Here is a 17,338-nt window from a genome sequence, read left to right as displayed (position 1 = left end):
AGCAAAAAGATAAAGTAGATAAGAGTAAAGAATCATGAGTGCCAAAGGCAGAGAAGGACCTGTGAGAGGGTGGCCAGGATGGCCCTCACTGATCAGGTGAGATGTGAGCAGAGGCTTGAAGTGGGAGAGGAGGTTAGCCAGTAGGAGATCAATAGCCAGAGCTTTCTGGCACAGGGAGTAGCTAGAACACATGCCCTGAAGCAGAATATTGGAGATTCTGAATGTTGGAGAAGACCACTATGACTAGAGTAGAGGGGATGAGAACAGGGCTGAGATGTCTGCAAGCCCAGATGCAAGAGCTGGCTGTTCATCCTGAGGACTTTACTTTTCCCTGACTTGACATGGGGAACCAGGGCAGGGATTTGAATACAACAGTCATCTGGCTTATGTTGGATAACTATTCTGGATACTATCTTTAGAGTAGGCTATAATAGGGCCAGGGTAGAAGCTGGGAGACCTATGATGAGGTGATTGAGTTTATCTAGGCAAGAGATGGTAGAGCCTGGGACCAGGAAGTGAACAGTGGAGGTGGTAAGTGTGATCAGATGGTGGTCCAGCATGATGGCCTGACAAATTGGATAGAGTTTGATGGCCCTAAGTTTTCTCTCTCTCTTTTTTTTTTTTTTTTTTGGGGGGGGTTTTTTTTTTTTAAATATTTTGCTATAGGGCATGCGTACTCTCCAGAGAGAAAGAAAGCAAGAAATTACCCCTTGGGGAAATGGCCACGCCACAATCCCTTCTCCTCCATTCTCTTCTCGGGATCTTGGGCATGCATGCACACGTGCCCAGTGTGAGTTTAAGCCACAGGGTCTGGGACTCAAACCACAGTCGACTACGAGGGAGTCCAGTGACATAGCCATTACGCTAACTGCTGGTCCCAATGGCCCTAAGTTTTTTGACCTGAAGGATTAGAAGGACAGAATAGCCATTAACAGAAATAGGAAAGCTACTGATGGAGTAAGTATTAGGGAAAATACAAGAGTTGAGGCTTGGGCATTATCTTAAATTATTTATTAATTATTTAATAAATGGCGGCTTAAACTCACGCCGGGTGTGTGTGTGTGTGTGCATGCCCGAGATCCCGAGAGGAGAATGGAGGAGAAGGGACTGTGGCATGGCCATCCTCCCTGGGGGGTGATTTCTCGCTTTCTGTCTCTCTGTCTCTCTGTGTCTGTCTGGTGAGCGCATGCGCCCTATAGCAAAAACCTCTCAAAAAAAAAAATAAATTTAAATAAAATAATTATTTTATTTATTTATTTATTTGTTGTAGTTTGACTAGAGAGGGACAGAGAGAGAAAGTGAGAAAGCAAGCCGCCAGGTTCAGGACTCAAACCACCGTTGGCCATGTGGGAGTCCAATGCCTCCAACCACCATGCCACCCCTAGCCTTGGGCATATTAAGGATATGTTGAGAAAGGTCAGAGATGGAGATATAAAATTGGCATTTGCCTATGTTTGGTCTTTAACACTGAGATACTTGAGTAAGATTGCCAAACTAGAGTGCAGATAGTTAACATCCCCACTTAGTCATTAATACAACCCTCACTCTTTTGTCTTAGTAAGGTGAATACACCAATCTTACCTTGGTCTTCTGAAGTAAAGAATAAATGATCTTGCCATCTCTGGGATAGGTTTGGAAATGCCCAAGGTATAAACATTTTGGTTCACTGAATCTTGATTTCAATATTCCACCTTTTAAAATGTATTTTAAATGTAAAATACGCCCCTTCATCCTGCCATGATCACATAAATGTGAATATTATGTTGTTGGTAAAGTCATAACACATATTTGCTTAGAAAAATAGAAAAATATGTCACGACTTTACCACCAACCTAATAATTCACTCAAATGTTTTTTTCATAAATATATGCCATATGTATGTTCATCTGTGTAAAAAGAAATAGCAATTTGAGAAATTATTCAGATTATTTGTTGATTCTCTATGTTTGACTACCAGATTAATTCATATTTTGCTCAGATAGGGTTAAAATATATATGGTTTATAGGACATAAGAGCAGAATGGTACATTGTTGAACAGAGTCTAGGGATAATATTGAATACAGTTCTCATTAAGCCAATGATTAAAATTGCAAAGCAACTTCTTCGTGATTCACAGATCATGGGTAAATAATGTCTTTTTTCAGCTGTGTATTCAGTTTCTCTTTCTAACCAACTAGGCTACTTGTTGAACTTAGACTGGGCAAATATTATTTGCATCCATGTATACCTCTGTGCTTTATTTCCTCATTTTAAAATGGTAATGATAATAGCATCCATTTCATAGGTTCCTTATAAGGAACTGATGAGACATCTCTTATAAAACACATTAGAGTTTTTCTGGCACAAAGTGAGTACCATGTAAGTGATAGATTGTCGCCGTCATCATCCTCATTATCACTCTCTGTGATATGTTTAGGGATTCCAAGAAAGGGTATTTTTCTTCTGTTAAAAGAAGTCCCCTTGTCATTATGTAATGATGGCCTCCTGTCTTGGTTTTTTACAGATATTATCACTACCTGTACACCCATTACCTGCCAGCCAGCCTGAAGAACATGGTGGACCAACTGGCCAATTGTGAGGACATTCTCATGAACTTTCTGGTGTCTGCTGTGACTAAATTGCCTCCAATCAAAGTGACCCAGAAGAAGCAGTATAAGGAGACAATGATGGGACAGGTAAGAGCGAAAGAACTTTCTTCCTTTGCTTTGCTCACTAGCAGTTCAGCCCAAAGTAATGAGGACTCCTGACCTTCTAGCCACTCTACCCCAAAGCATAATGAGATGTCAGAAATAAAACACGCCCATACACACCCTCTGAAGGAATGTGTGATTGGCATGTGGGCAATTAGGAAGACATAATTCGAGAGTATTTATGCCAAAAAAATAAAGTTTTTATATAACCTATAATGTGACATGAGAAAGGTATGTCTTCAGAGCTTGTTTTAGTCCTTTTAGGCTGCTATTAAAAAAGCAAGCAACAACAATTAAAAAAAAAAAGAAAAAGAAAAAAAAAAACACAAAATCATAGACTGAGTGGCTTAAACAACCGGCATTGATTTCTCACAATCCTAGAGGCCGGGGAGTCCAAGATCAGGCACCAGTTGATTTGACGTCTGGCAAGGGCCTGCTTCCCGATTTATAGATGACCACATGTTCTCACAAGGCAGCAACAGAGCTCGCTGGGTCCCTTCCAGTGCCAGTCCCATTCTGGAGGTCTCTCTGCTGTCATGACACCATCATGTCTCAAAGGCCTCACCTACAAATACTATCACATTGAGGAATTGAGGATTAGATTTCAACATAAAAATTCCGGGGAAACACAAATGTTCAGTCTATAGCAGAGTTAAAGACTTAGAAAAATTTTTGTAAGCATATAGTAAGTGCCTCACTTAATAACTGTCGAAGAGTACTCTTCAGCACACCCTGCTAGTGGTGGTTCTTGAGTTGATAGTGTACCATACTGACACACCAGTAGTCACAGCATTCAATTTTCAGTTCTGGAACCAGCATTCATAAGTTTCCTGCAGGTTAGCTGTCTTCAGAAATTCAGGTGGTTCATCTTTAAAGTAGAAATGCTAAAATTTAAAATAGGGCTGAGATAATTTTTGTGAAAGATTTTTTTGAAAAAGTAAAGTAAAATATGTTAAGTAATAAAAGTTTAGTTCCTAGTTAAAAGGCATATGAGAAAATGCTCAACATCCCTCATTGTAAGGGAAATACAGATCAAAACAACAATGAGATACCATCTAACCCCAGTCAGAATGACTAAGATTTAAAAAAAAAGAAAATGATAAGTGCTGGCGGGGGTGTAGTGAAAGGGGAACTCTTTTACACTGCTGGTGAGAATGTAAATTGGTCCAGCCACTGTGGAGAACAATTTGGAGATTCCTCAAAAATCTACAAATAGAACTACCATATGATCCAACAGTCCTACTCCTTGGTATCTACCCAAAGGACAGAAGAATACTTAATCAGAAAAGTGCTTGCATATCGATGTTTATTGCGGCATTATTCACAATTGCTAAGGCATGGAACCAACCCAAATGCCCACGAACAGATGAATGGATAGAAAAACTGTGGCACGTATACTCTATGGAATACTATTTGGCCATAAAAAACAATAAAACCCTGACTTTTGACAGGAAGTGGATGAATATGGAAGATTTACTGCTGAGTGAAGCAAGCCAGGCTATGAAGGAGAGGCATTGTATGTCCCCACTTAATATATACCAAATGTCTGCACTCTATGACTGAAACTGATTGACTAAAGGATATAGAAGCACAGTATATAGGTGTAAATACCAGATAAAATGTGTGTGAAAGAGGAGGGTCTGAGGAAAGACATTTAGAAGAAAAATAGGAGGCATAGCATTAATGGGACAAAGAAATGTGGAATCTGTTGAAGATGTTTTATAGTTTTATCAATTGTACTAGGGAGCAGTGTTCACCTGTTGAAATATTCATTTTGTAAGCTAAATAATGTGATTGAATGTATAAAAGAAAGTCAAATAAAAAATGAAAAAGAAAGTTTAGTACCAAAGATTTTTTTTTTTTTTTGAGAGGTTTTTGCCATAGGGCACATGCGCTCACCAGAAAGACAGAGAGACAGAAAGCAAGAAATCACCCCCCAGGGGGGATGGCCACAAGCCCTTCTCCATTCTTCTCTCAGGATCTTGGGCATGCACGCACATGCGCCCAGCGTGAGTTTAAGCCACCATGTCCAGGACTTGAACCGCAGTTGGCTACATGGGAGTTCAGTGACATAGTCATCATGCTAACTGCTGGTCCCAGTACCAAAGGTATTTCCAAGGAAATATAATCTAACTTCCTTTTTTGGGCGAGATTTTTGCTATAGGGCACATGCACTTGACAGAGAGACAGAGACAGAAAGAAAGAAATCACCCCCCGGGGGGATGGCCACACCTCAATACCTTCTCCTGCATTGTCCTCCTTGAGCATACACACACACAAAAACACACAACATGAGTTTCAAATTGCCAGGTCCAGAACTCAATCCATAGTCGGCCATATGGTAGTCCAGCAACATAACTACTATGCCACTGCTGGCCCCTCAACTTCCTTATTGATTGACTGGTTGATTGACAGATTTTTGCAATAGGACATGTGTGCTCACCAGAGACACAGAGGGACAGAGAGACAGAAAGTGAGAAATCACACCCTGGGGGTTTAGCCACACTACAGTCCTGTCTCCATTCTCCTCTCAGGATTTTGGGCATGAACACACACACATTCAAGGTGAGTTTCAAGCTGCCAGGTCTAGGACTCAAACCGTGGTCGGCCACATAACCATTATGCTTTCTTTTGGTCCCCCTTTCTACAAGTAAGTAAGGAAATAGGGCCTAGAGAATTTAAACATATTGCTACAAATTGCCCAGTAAGTTATAGACAGAAGTGGGAGTTGACTCTTAGGGTCTGTTCTTTCCACTTCCTATTCTCTTGTACCCCAGGTTCTTGGTTACCATGCCCATTTTGAAATATGAAATTTCATCTACCTACATTCCTCTTAGGCAGAGCCAATACTGTTTATAAGATATCAGAAACCTTAAGTCCACCCACATTTAATCATGGGTGATAGAATGAGAGGCCACCTGAATGAACATGCTTTAACATGGTTATATCAGTTCAGTTTTTTGGAGATTTCCATTAGCTTTGTTCACACAGGTGTAGAAAATTACTTACTAACTTAATTTTTACCAAGGAAAACTTAGCTAACACAATTGATGTTTTTATTCACTAAATTTAGGAAGAGCAAAATATTTACTGGATTTTAAGTTTATGAAATGTAGTCAATTGGCATTTACTGAACATGTACAAGTTATTAGGTACTGTTCTACACACTGGGCATGACAAAAGAGCTGTTCTTAGTGAGCAGAAAGTCTGGTGGAAATTTCTATTCCCTCCTAACTACCAAAAGAACAAGAAAGACGATCTACAAGAATAGTTTTTTTGTTTGTTTTTAAGAGAGAGATTTTTGCCATCACACCCTGGGGGTTTAGCCACACTACAGTCCTGTCTCCATTCTCCTCTCAGGATTTTGGGCATGAACACACACACATTCAAGGTGAGTTTCAAGCTGCCAGGTCTAGGACTCAAACCGTGGTCGGCCACATAACCATTATGCTTTCTTTTGGTCCCCCTTTCTACAAGTAAGTAAGGAAATAGGGCCTAGAGAATTTAAACATATTGCTACAAATTGCCCAGTAAGTTATAGACAGAAGTGGGAGTTGACTCTTAGGGTCTGTTCTTTCCACTTCCTATTCTCTTGTACCCCAGGTTCTTGGTTACCATGCCCATTTTGAAATATGAAATTTCATCTACCTACATTCCTCTTAGGCAGAGCCAATACTGTTTATAAGATATCAGAAACCTTAAGTCCACCCACATTTAATCATGGGTGATAGAATGAGAGGCCACCTGAATGAACATGCTTTAACATGGTTATATCAGTTCAGTTTTTTGGAGATTTCCATTAGCTTTGTTCACACAGGTGTAGAAAATTACTTACTAACTTAATTTTTACCAAGGAAAACTTAGCTAACACAATTGATGTTTTTATTCACTAAATTTAGGAAGAGCAAAATATTTACTGGATTTTAAGTTTATGAAATGTAGTCAATTGGCATTTACTGAACATGTACAAGTTATTAGGTACTGTTCTACACACTGGGCATGACAAAAGAGCTGTTCTTAGTGAGCAGAAAGTCTGGTGGAAATTTCTATTCCCTCCTAACTACCAAAAGAACAAGAAAGACGATCTACAAGAATAGTTTTTTTGTTTGTTTTTAAGAGAGAGATTTTTGCCATAGGGCATGTGCACTTACCAGAGAGAAAGAGATAGAGAGGCAGAAAGAGAGAAATTACCCGCTCCAGCGGGGAATATCCACACTGCAATCTCTTCTCTATTGTCTTCTTGGAATTTTGGGCACTCACATACACGCTCCTGGTGTGAGGCTGAAGTCACTGGGTCCAGAACTCAAACCAAGGTCAACTACATGGGAGTACAGTAATAACCATTTTGTCATTTGCTGGTCCCAAGAATATTTGATCTTTAAGGCTGAAAGACTATTCAAATCCAAGCAAGATGTTTTGCCTACTATGTGCACAGACACACACAAACACATACACATATGCACAATTACATTTAAAGACAGACATTTCTTGAATATTGTTTGCTTAGAGACTTTGTCAGATTTCTCTGAGGTTATTGACTCATTGAGGTAAAAATATAATAAAATGATTTCTTCGAGGTTGGTTTTCTCTCCTTTTCATAGATTTATGAAACCAATATGTCTAGTAATTCCAGACATCTTTGGGACAAATCTAAATTTAACGTTAAGTCTTACTAGATAAGTCTAGGAATTGTATTTTTCTCCTTCTTCCCAGGACATGCGTTAGTGTATTGAATGTTTCTGTGACTGCTGAAGTAAATGAATCTCAAGGGATGAGATTGTGTTTTATTATACAGGAAATACATCTTTTCTAATATATGTTTATCGACCAGAATAAATGTTAAAATCCAGAAGCAAAAACTGTACTTAATGGATTCAACTGGATTTATTCTTAGATGTGTAAACTATAACAAGAGTGAGCTTAAGCTGGTGACAGTATCTACATTTGAATATGTGAGCACTTTTCCTGGATGTGGGGGTCTGACCTTTGGGGAATGAGTGGGCCAATCAGAACTGGCCTGCAAAGCCGTTATCAATTTAGGAACACGACTCGGTACTTTTGGGACTCTTAGCTCTGACGTGAACTCACATGGGCACCTTAATTTGATACTGTTCTCTGGATTACTGCGTAGTGTACGAATGGTAACTAGTGTTGTCTAGCCATGAACAAGTAGCAGTAACTGCCCTGAACCTGCTTCCTTAGTAGATACTTCACCAGGTTATTGTGGAGCTCCGAAGAGCTTCATGAAAACACTTGACTGACAGTGTTTGGTTTGTTATTCTGCTGCTCAGAAGTAACTTGACATTTGTATTTACCTTCAGTGGTATTTTCAAATATATTGACATGGTTTTAAAGTGATTCTTACAATAAAATGTACCTTCCCATGAAAGTTTCTAGCAATATGTGAGAGCACAAAACATTTAACGTACACATGTGTACATATATATATCATGAAAGAGTTACCTATTGACATAAAAGGTTTATGGTTGTTTCCTCCACGAATAGGTAACCCATCTTTTCCTTCTTCTGTAAAAACATAATTTTAAAGACAATATGCTTAGTCATCCTATTTAAGTTTCAACTCTTAAGCCATTTAAAGCTTTCTTTTACATCAATACCAATCATTTATATGGTCAAAAAATAGCCATTCTTAGGGGCAACACAGAGACCTAAAAGGATGGTTGTCATTTTCTACTTGCTCACAATAAATCTTTTCTCCATTTTGATTGACCAGTGACTCTTTATAAGGCTGATTGTTCTTTTTTTTTTTTTTTTGGAGAGATTTTTTGCTATAGAGCGCGTGTGCTCGTCAGACAGACAGAGAGAGATAAAGAGACAGAAAGCGAGAAATCACCCCCCAGAGGGGATGGCCACGCCGCAATCCCTTCTCCTCCATTCTCCTCTTGGGATCCTGGGCACGCACGCACACGTTCCCGGCGTGAGTTTAAGCCACCAAGTCTGGGACTCAAACTATGGTCGACTACTTGGGAGTCCAGCGACATAGCCATTATGTTAACTGCTGGTCCCAAGGCTGATTGTTCTTTAAAAATAAAACAACTGTGCTTATCCTTTTTTTAGAAGTTTTTGCCTTAGGTCATGTGTACTCACTGGAGAGAAAGAGAGACAAAGACCAGTGGAAGGGAAAGTTTTTTTAAAGAGAGAAATCACTCCTGAAGGGATGGCCATGCCACAATTCCTTCTTCTCCACTCTCCTCCTGGGCTCTTGAGCACTCATGCACACAGCATGAGTTTCAAGCCACCAGGCCCAGGACTCAAACTGTAGTCACTCATGTGGGAGTCCAGCGATGTAACTGGTACACCTTCTGCTGGCCCTAACTTACCATGTTTTTAAAAATAAAACAGGACTTTGAATTTTACATAATGTAATAAAATATTTTACATAGAGTGTGATAAAACAAAAAGCTCTAGAAATGTAAAAAATGAAACAAGAAAAAGTAGTCTTTGGGCATTTTAGTGGAGTAGGAAATGCTACAATTCTTGAATTATGGTTAGACTTTTGAGATTATACTGTGTTTTTAGCCTTATAGACACATACCCTACTGAATCTACTCCCATATTCTTCATAGAGTCATCTCAATAGAGAAGTCTATAGAAGAGAAAATAGATCATTAGCAGTGCCCCACACTATCCTTGAATAAAGTGTAAAGGTTCTCTTTCATTGCTCCTCAACTATATGTGTGACTTTTAAACAAAGATTCAATAGGATGTTTATAAAGGTAGAGAGCTAAAAGCAGAAAGAGGTAGACTTGTGAATGTTGATTATTATATTTCCAAATCAACCAGTAAATAAGATAATTTAGAAAACTGTCCTTGAAACCATTAATACATTGTTAGTCATAGTATTTTGTCCCAAGTGCAAAGAGAAGTTTTATACTTATTAATCATAATAATTGAGGTTCAGTCAATAAGTTATTCACTGACCAGAGGATCAATCAGTTCAGAAAATGTTAGAGAACCAGTCATTCTACATTTTTGGTTGGTTTGTGTGTGTGTGTTTTTAATTGAGGAACTTAGTCTATCTGGAAGAACCTTTGGCAAGGCCAAAAACAAGGATCAGTGATGCATTTTTACCAGGCACATGGATGACAGGTTTAGGTGGCCAGGCCAGACCCGAAGTGTCACTGCTTGCCTGATGGCCTGAGTCAGCTCTCTACCATATTTCCATCTCACCTGGTTGCCTCTCATTGTCCTTTGTCTCTCCTTTTCTCTTAGACTTCTCGGGCTTCGCGTTGGGCTGACCCCGACCACTTTGCCCAGCGACAGAGCTGCATGAATACGTTTGCCAGCTGGTTTGGCTACATGCCGCTGATTCACTCTCAGATGAGGCTCGACCCCGTCCTCTTTAAAGACCAGGTCTCTATTCTAAGGAAGAAATACCGAGACATTGAGCGACTTTGAGGAATCTGGCCGAGTGGGGGAGGGGAAGCAAGAAGAGACACAGGGATCAAGCCGCTCTCTCTTCCCAGTGCAGATTCGTGCATCAGCGGAGCCAGATTGTGCCAAGTATCCAAATAAACTTAGATGAACAGAATGACAAACACAGGCCAATGAGAACTCAACTCCTGGCTCCTGGGACTGCACCGGACTGCTCCAAACTCACCTCACTTCTGTGTCCCAAGACTAGGTTGTGTACAGTTTAATTATGGAACATTAAATAATTATTTTTGAAATGATTGCTATGCAGGTTTAAACTTTTTTAATGATCAAAACTATTAAAAACCAGAGTTCTTTCTTTAATCAAAATTGTGTTGGTTGTGAATATTTCCAAGCTGCTACTCCTCTTCCCACAGACATGATTGCCATCATGCAGGGTGTTCTGCCATTACAAAAGCTCAGACTTCATGGAAAACACAATAACCACTCTGCCCAGTGTCAAGGAATAACTGAGCATAAATTAAGACAAGTTCATTCCACTTTGAATGTCCAAATCCACTTTAACTTTTATCTCTAAAATGTTGCTGCATGAGAGAAAGTATTATGACTTCCAGGTAGGCATTCTAACTGAAAACTTTATGTCTGAGATATATAAATATGGTAATCTCTTTTTCACTGGGGGCTGGGGGGTGGGGGGAAGTTAGTACCAAGAACACATTAGTCTAATTAAGAAATGTTCAGTTTGCACAAGGAACTGTCCAAATGACCCACCAGCATGGGTGCCATTTACTCTGCAGGTATCAGTGAGTGAAGGGGTTAGCAAGGGTTAATGAGATGGAAATATTGACCCATAACAGTAACATAATACTTTTCAGGGATGTGGGCTAGATTATAGATTCAACTATTGGCTATGTCTACTTAGAGATGGGGAAAAGTTTTGCTTTAGAGCCCAAGGAAGAGTGAATACATTGGGGAGATGGAATATTGAAAAGTTTTGGAAGCTTCTTTGTTGAGAAAGAAGAAATAATGTATGAATTCACACCATTGAACAAGAGAATTACTGTGAAGTAACTGCGGGTGTTCCTCACCAGTGGAACCCTGGTACCATCTTTAGTCAGACTGTTTTGAGCGAGAATCTGGCAAATAAAATTGTCAGGAACAAATGTGAATAGTGTTTCATTGCATTTTAATGTTTAAATCTGTAGAGAAGTTTAGTTGTACTTCTTGTTGGAAAAGAACATTTCTATTCCTGCAAATACTGTCTTGATCTTATGATTGTGAAACTATAAACACAAACTTAACACAAGTCCTTTAATTCTACTGGGTCATCAGGAAAGTCATGACCCATTTTTGCATTGAAAAACAGAAAAATATGTCATGCCTTTCCTGATGACATATTATAAAAGATGGAGACTTCTGTTATTAAATGGAACAACATTTCTTGGAAGAGGCAAGAAAGAACAGGGAAAAGAAATACATTACTGGGTCCTACCACCAATTCACAAATTATACAGAATAAACAATAAGCACTTTTGTTTTTATTTACTCCCTTAACTCTCATACATTTCATATGTTTATTCCCAGTTTTGTCTTAGAAGAAAGCTCGTCATAGAATTATGTTCCAGTAACTTCAAGTGGGCAGCATAGGTCAATAGAACCGTAAGTCCAATAGACTTTAACTTATCCTTTTTCCGTGATACCTAGGAGAGAAAGATGAACTTAAGGTGATGGCACAGAAAGAATGTTATAAGGAAGAGTGGAAGTAGGTGTTTTCAGAGGTGACTCAATAGGCCACCTACCAGCAGAATAAGGACTAGAGCCCACATATCCTGATGCTGTGTTACAAGTGGTCCAAGGTCACTGAGTCTATTACAGAGGGGCTTTCTCTGTAGCCTCAGGACTCAGAACAGCTCTCTATAGCTCTCTCTTATCAAATATAATCCATCCTTAGCTCACTTTCAAACATGTGACATGTTTTCCCAAGTAGAGGATTATTTCATATGTATTTGTTGAAAAATAATTCTTAGGTCCATGGTGTTTACACTTGTGTCTTTCTATGACATGCCCCATCTAATTGGTTTCATGCCATTTATGCTGCAGGTATCAATGAGTAAAAGAGTTTGCAATGAATCCTTAATCACAGGCTTTACAAGTTTGTATTTAGTGTTTTAAAGATTGACACATTATTTTTGTATCTTTCTCCTTTACGAAAAACAATAAAAATGAATGCAATATTTTGTTAATGACCCCCCCCCAAGCCAATTTGCCATTTATATTGTCATCTTGGCTTGCAAAGCAGTGTCTATGATTGTACAATCAGTCACATGAGTGGATTCAGGGACCTGCATTGCAAAATTTATCTGTCACAAATCTCATGGGGCAACTATTCTCCACAAACAACCTGTGTTATGTGAAAAAGATGGTAATTTTAAGGATGAGATTTGACACACTTTTTATCCATTTTAAGTCTCCATGGTTTCATTTTATGACATTCTCTGAGTAAATCTCTTTAGAATGCTAGCTAGCATGTTCTTTTCTCATTTGGAATTTACAGCTGGGGATTGAACAATGCTTAGCAAATCAGTGAGGCCCAACAGTAAGATGTAATTTTAATTCACTTAGGAAAGAGTTGTATTGCATTGCATCAAGTTGAGAAATCATAGCAGCCCTGTAAGATGTCAGCATTTATCTGTTAGCCAACTTTAATGATAAGCAGGGGTCCCTAATAGGGCCACCGTGCTGAGTTGGTAAGAAGCCAAGGGCAGAGAGTGTAATGCCAGCCACATAATGAATTAAATGCAGAATCTCCATAGAGGACTCAGTCACTTATCATTTCTACACATCTTTTTCTAACTCCACATTAGGACATATGATCCTAAAAATATTTTTAAAGCTATTTATTACTATGGAAAGGCTTATAAATAGCAAAGCTTCTGTATACATTATAAATAAAAAAATAACAAAATGGTTCAAAACTGAGACTAGAGAAAAATCATGAAATAATCACTGTTGTCATATCATGAAAGATAAAATAGCTAGATGGGCCTACCCAGGTTTTTTTTTTTTGCACACTTTCCAGATATGATGCTTCAGAAGAAAGGGAAGTCTCAAACCTGGAATCTCACGTGCATTACAGTTTAATTTCTTCTTATTAAAAATGGTGCTCAAGGAGGATCAATCCTGATTGTTTCCTTCAATTTCTTTTTTGGAATGATTTTTGTTTTTCATTACAGTAGGCTATGTTAGCCTTTATTTTGGTAGTTCTCAGATATTTTGTGACTTAAAGGAATAGTACACCCATGGCCTTTTATAAAGGTTACTGAACTTTAATCAGGGGTGAGATGAATGAATGTGAATAGACCTATATACTGTTCAAGAAGAAACAACAACAAAAATAGGGTGCCTGATTTAAGAACTAATGACATTTTAATCAATCCTTAAAGGGTAGGAGTAGGGGAAGAGACAGAGAACCGCTGCAGGAGAGATTCTGAATGAGACTTTTAGTAGACAGGCTGAATTAGAGACGCAAAAGCTGAAGCAGACTTCCCAGACCTGAAAGCGTCTGGTGTTCCCTCAGGTCTCTGAGAGCTCCAAGAACCAGTTCTAGCCATGAACTCTCACATCAAAATTTCTCTGGCTACTAAAAGTTAAAATAATCAACATGCAGTCAATACATCAGGGCCTCCACTGCTAAATTCATTGGCCAAATTTCCATTTACAGCCACTGTGGACAGACCTTTTTAGGTAGTTTTGTCATTCTTGGCCAGATTGAACCAAGAGAGTTCTTTCACTGCTGGCCTCATTTCCTCATTTCGCTTGATGGGGTCAATGCTGTTTTGAGTTGAGTTCTTAGTGAATACACATTGATATCAGACACTGGTAAACTTGTCTGAATATTGGAACTTCAGTAGTAGAGATTAGCTCAATCCTTGACTTCAAGTCTATTTATGAGGGAGATGGCACACCCTGAAGAAGTTCCTCCTCAGTAGTTACACTCCCATGAGCACTGGATAAAAAACCTGCTATTTGCACCATTATCTCAAAAGCATAGATGACCCCCTGGAAATCATCTCCCTTTTTTTGCCCTTAAAAAAAGAAAAGAAATCCAAGGATTTTGTTTTACTTGAGTCATCACTAATCTAGAGTTATAACATGGTCCATATCAGGAGCATAGAGGAGTTACCCTGAACTGGGCCTTCCCGGGTTCAACAATAAGTGAGGAATGTAACCACCGAGGAAGCTGAGCCCTCAGAATAGCATGGTCTCACCCTTGTTTAAAATCAAGTCCAGCTAGCCTTTCAGTCACTCTATTTTCATAATAATTTGCCTTTTAGGCCTCACAGGTCATCTGATTTCTGCAATAGTTTTTTGTTCTCCCACAGGAATATATCCCTTTCCTTTTGGTTACTAAAATTAGGGCCATGCAAATGACCTGATTATCATGTAATAAACCTTGTATATTTATTTTGAGAGAAAAAATATGTACAGGATATGTTGAGGGGCAGAAAGACATTGATAACTGGAACTATTTTAGGTGGCAAATTGTAAAGCAAAAACAAACAAACAAAAAAGGATACCTTATTTTGTATACGATGTACATTTGAAACAGAGTTTTCTAATTTGTCGCCAATGTTTTTGTAGTGTCACCACAGGTCTTTTCTGAAGTGTTTTCCCCATTTGTTATAGACTATTAATGACTTAGAGCAATTAAACCCTGACATGTGTGTGAGAGAGTATGCGAGAAAACACAAAGCCATAGATTTTGATTTACTTCTCTGACCTGTGTAACTTTATGTCTGGGTTTTGCCATCCAAGATAGATTGTTTTATAGAGAGTGTCACCAAAGACTTTTTCCTTCCAATTTATAGAAGAAAAAAATTATTAATAAATGACATGACTTTTCATCTGTGTGGTTTTCATTCCATCTTTTCTGTTGACAACAGGCTGTTCTCAGGAGAATTCTGTGTACCGGAAACACAAACCTTCCATGGGGGATCTGGGAGACCCAGGCAGATGAGATTGGACCAAATGTTCTGGATGGAGGTCCAACTCTCACAGCCTGGCTGCAGCCCAGTGCCCAGCCGTGGGGAACACAGGCGCCAGCAACAGCCATCCTCAAGGCCAGATGCAGCTGGTGCTGTTGGAAGCAAGCCAGGGTGAATGGTGGTGATATGCCCAGTTCACAGCGTTCCTCCACATGCTCGCTGGGACAAAGTGGCAGGGCTGGGCCCCAGAGCATCTGGAGCCTGACAGCTGTGGCCATTACCCCCTTGGTTTCATCTACTGCACAGGGCCCGTGAATTATTGGCTGGTGCGACATTTATTAAACTGGCGCTTCCCAAAAGAATTTATAAATGTCTCCAGGTGTGATGCAGCTCCATGACGCAGGGCTCCTGTAGTAAGGTTTTATGGCCACAGTTAGCCTTTTCCTCATCATCTTTCCTCTTTTCCTTTCTTTCCCTCTCCATCCTCTCCAGAGGTATCTTCTTACCTGATCCCCTTCTTCTCTGTTTCTTTGGATAATAATTATATTTTTTAATGCCACAGGGTGCATGCATGAGCACTGGATAGAAAACCTACTATTTGCACCATTATCTCATGGGGAAGAGAGAGAGTGAGAGCGAGAGAGAAAGAACCCCCCAAAACACACCCCCCAAAGGACAATCTTTTTCACATCACAATCCTTGGAGGAAAAACTCCAGTTCTCCATCTGTCAGGGTCCCAGGCATTCATGTGGTTGCCTGGTGAGTTTTTCATGCTGTTGGAGCTGGTCAGCCATGTGGGATCCAGCTTCCTCTGCACAACACTTAATCACCACGTTATAGACACAGCCCTCTTTAGACATTTTTACACAAAAGACACAAGAAACTCACCTCACATACTTGGAAGGGAGCAAATGCCAAACTGAATTTGAGAGCACTGATGTGTTTTTATGACATCAGTCAAGTTTTGTGTTCTGGCTTTCAGTTTTCTCACCTATAAAGTGGTGACTTTAATAGTTATCACAAATATTTTCTGAACAGCCACTGCATATTGAGCCCCATGGAAGGCAAATATCAGGGCGTGGTTAGACACAGCATGACTGAGTCAGGTAGCAGAACAGGCTGAGAAAGAAAGGCCCCAATTCCCAGGAGCCAAACTGGAATACTGCTGGCCTTGTGGTGTGACTAACGATAGAATCATCCCCAAGTTGGAGGACAAACAAGAAGAATAGTTGGAGAAGTAACTTTTAAAATTCAGTCTCAACCTACCTCGCAGATGTTTCCATGAATGCTATAGCCTGCAAAAATACCTTAAGCAAACCTATTTCAGAGATTACAGATGGTGTTATTTTATGGCCTCAGCATTTCCACCAAATCTACTCAAGTGAAGAAAAAACTAGAAGTTATTCGCGGACACCTGAGTCATTCTACATTGGCCTCCCCTGGTTTTGTGCTGTCTCTCTGGTTTGCAAGAACTCAAAATACCAGGGGAAAGAATTAAACTATGTTGCCTACTGTTCTAGGCTCAGATATGAGGAGTCTTCAAAATGCTCATGGAAACATGTATAATAAAACTGTGCATGAATTTCAATTTTTGGCACCAAAAGAAACATTTAATTTCATTTTTTTCATGAACTTTTTGAAGTATCCATGTATGCGCTGGAGGATAGAGTGGAGATACCTACGGTAGTAAGTTGAAGGTTTTTTTTATTTTTAATTAGCTTTTGACCTCATGCAAATTAACTGTCTAAGTGTAAAATCACAGCCAGGAGCCCAGCTATCTAGGTTCAAATCTTGACTCTTAATCTTGGTAGTTTTGTGATCTTTGAGAAATTACTCGGTCTCTCTGTGCCCCAGTTTCCTCAAATTTGTGCGAGACTATATACCTCACAGCATCCTTGTAAGGACTAAATGTTAATAAATATAACATTATTAAAATGGCACCTGGCATAAACAATGTGTAACTTTTACCTATTTTTTAAAAGAATTATGCATTTATCTGTATTTATTATTATTATTTTTAATTCTCTAAAGGATGCATGCATAGCATGCACACTCAACAGAGAGCAAGGGGGGGAGGTTGAGGCATGAGAAAGCAAGCTGCCAGGTCTGGAACTCGAACCACGGTCAGTCATGTGGGAGTCCAGTGCCTCAATCACCACGCTACCTGCCAGCCCACTTTTACCTTATTTAGTAGTTAGTACTTTGTCAAAATGGTTTCAGAATCTTTCCTTTACATACATTTTCTTAATAATTATTTTATTTATTAT

At 39.3% G+C, this 17,338-nt stretch overlaps 1 protein-coding gene across 1 annotated transcript in view; it reads left to right on the top strand.

Moving 5' to 3' along the window:
- Nucleotides 1-10,455, top strand: part of EXT1 (exostosin glycosyltransferase 1) — a gene marked incomplete at its 5' end in the record, with an annotated part of 346,475 nt that extends 336,020 nt beyond the window's left edge. Inside the window, 2 exon segments of the mRNA XM_006140061.2 lie at nucleotides 2,505-2,676; nucleotides 9,925-10,455. Coding sequence (XP_006140123.2) covers nucleotides 2,505-2,676; nucleotides 9,925-10,110 — 358 coding nt within the window.
- Nucleotides 10,456-17,338: the final 6,883 nt, after the last annotated feature.

Source organism: Tupaia chinensis, unplaced genomic scaffold (assembly GCF_000334495.1).
Source record: "Tupaia chinensis unplaced genomic scaffold, TupChi_1.0 Scaffold000017_1, whole genome shotgun sequence".
NCBI lineage: Eukaryota > Metazoa > Chordata > Mammalia > Scandentia > Tupaiidae > Tupaia > Tupaia belangeri.
Note: the sequence above shows the minus strand (reverse complement) of the source record. Positions and strands in the feature narration are given on the sequence as shown.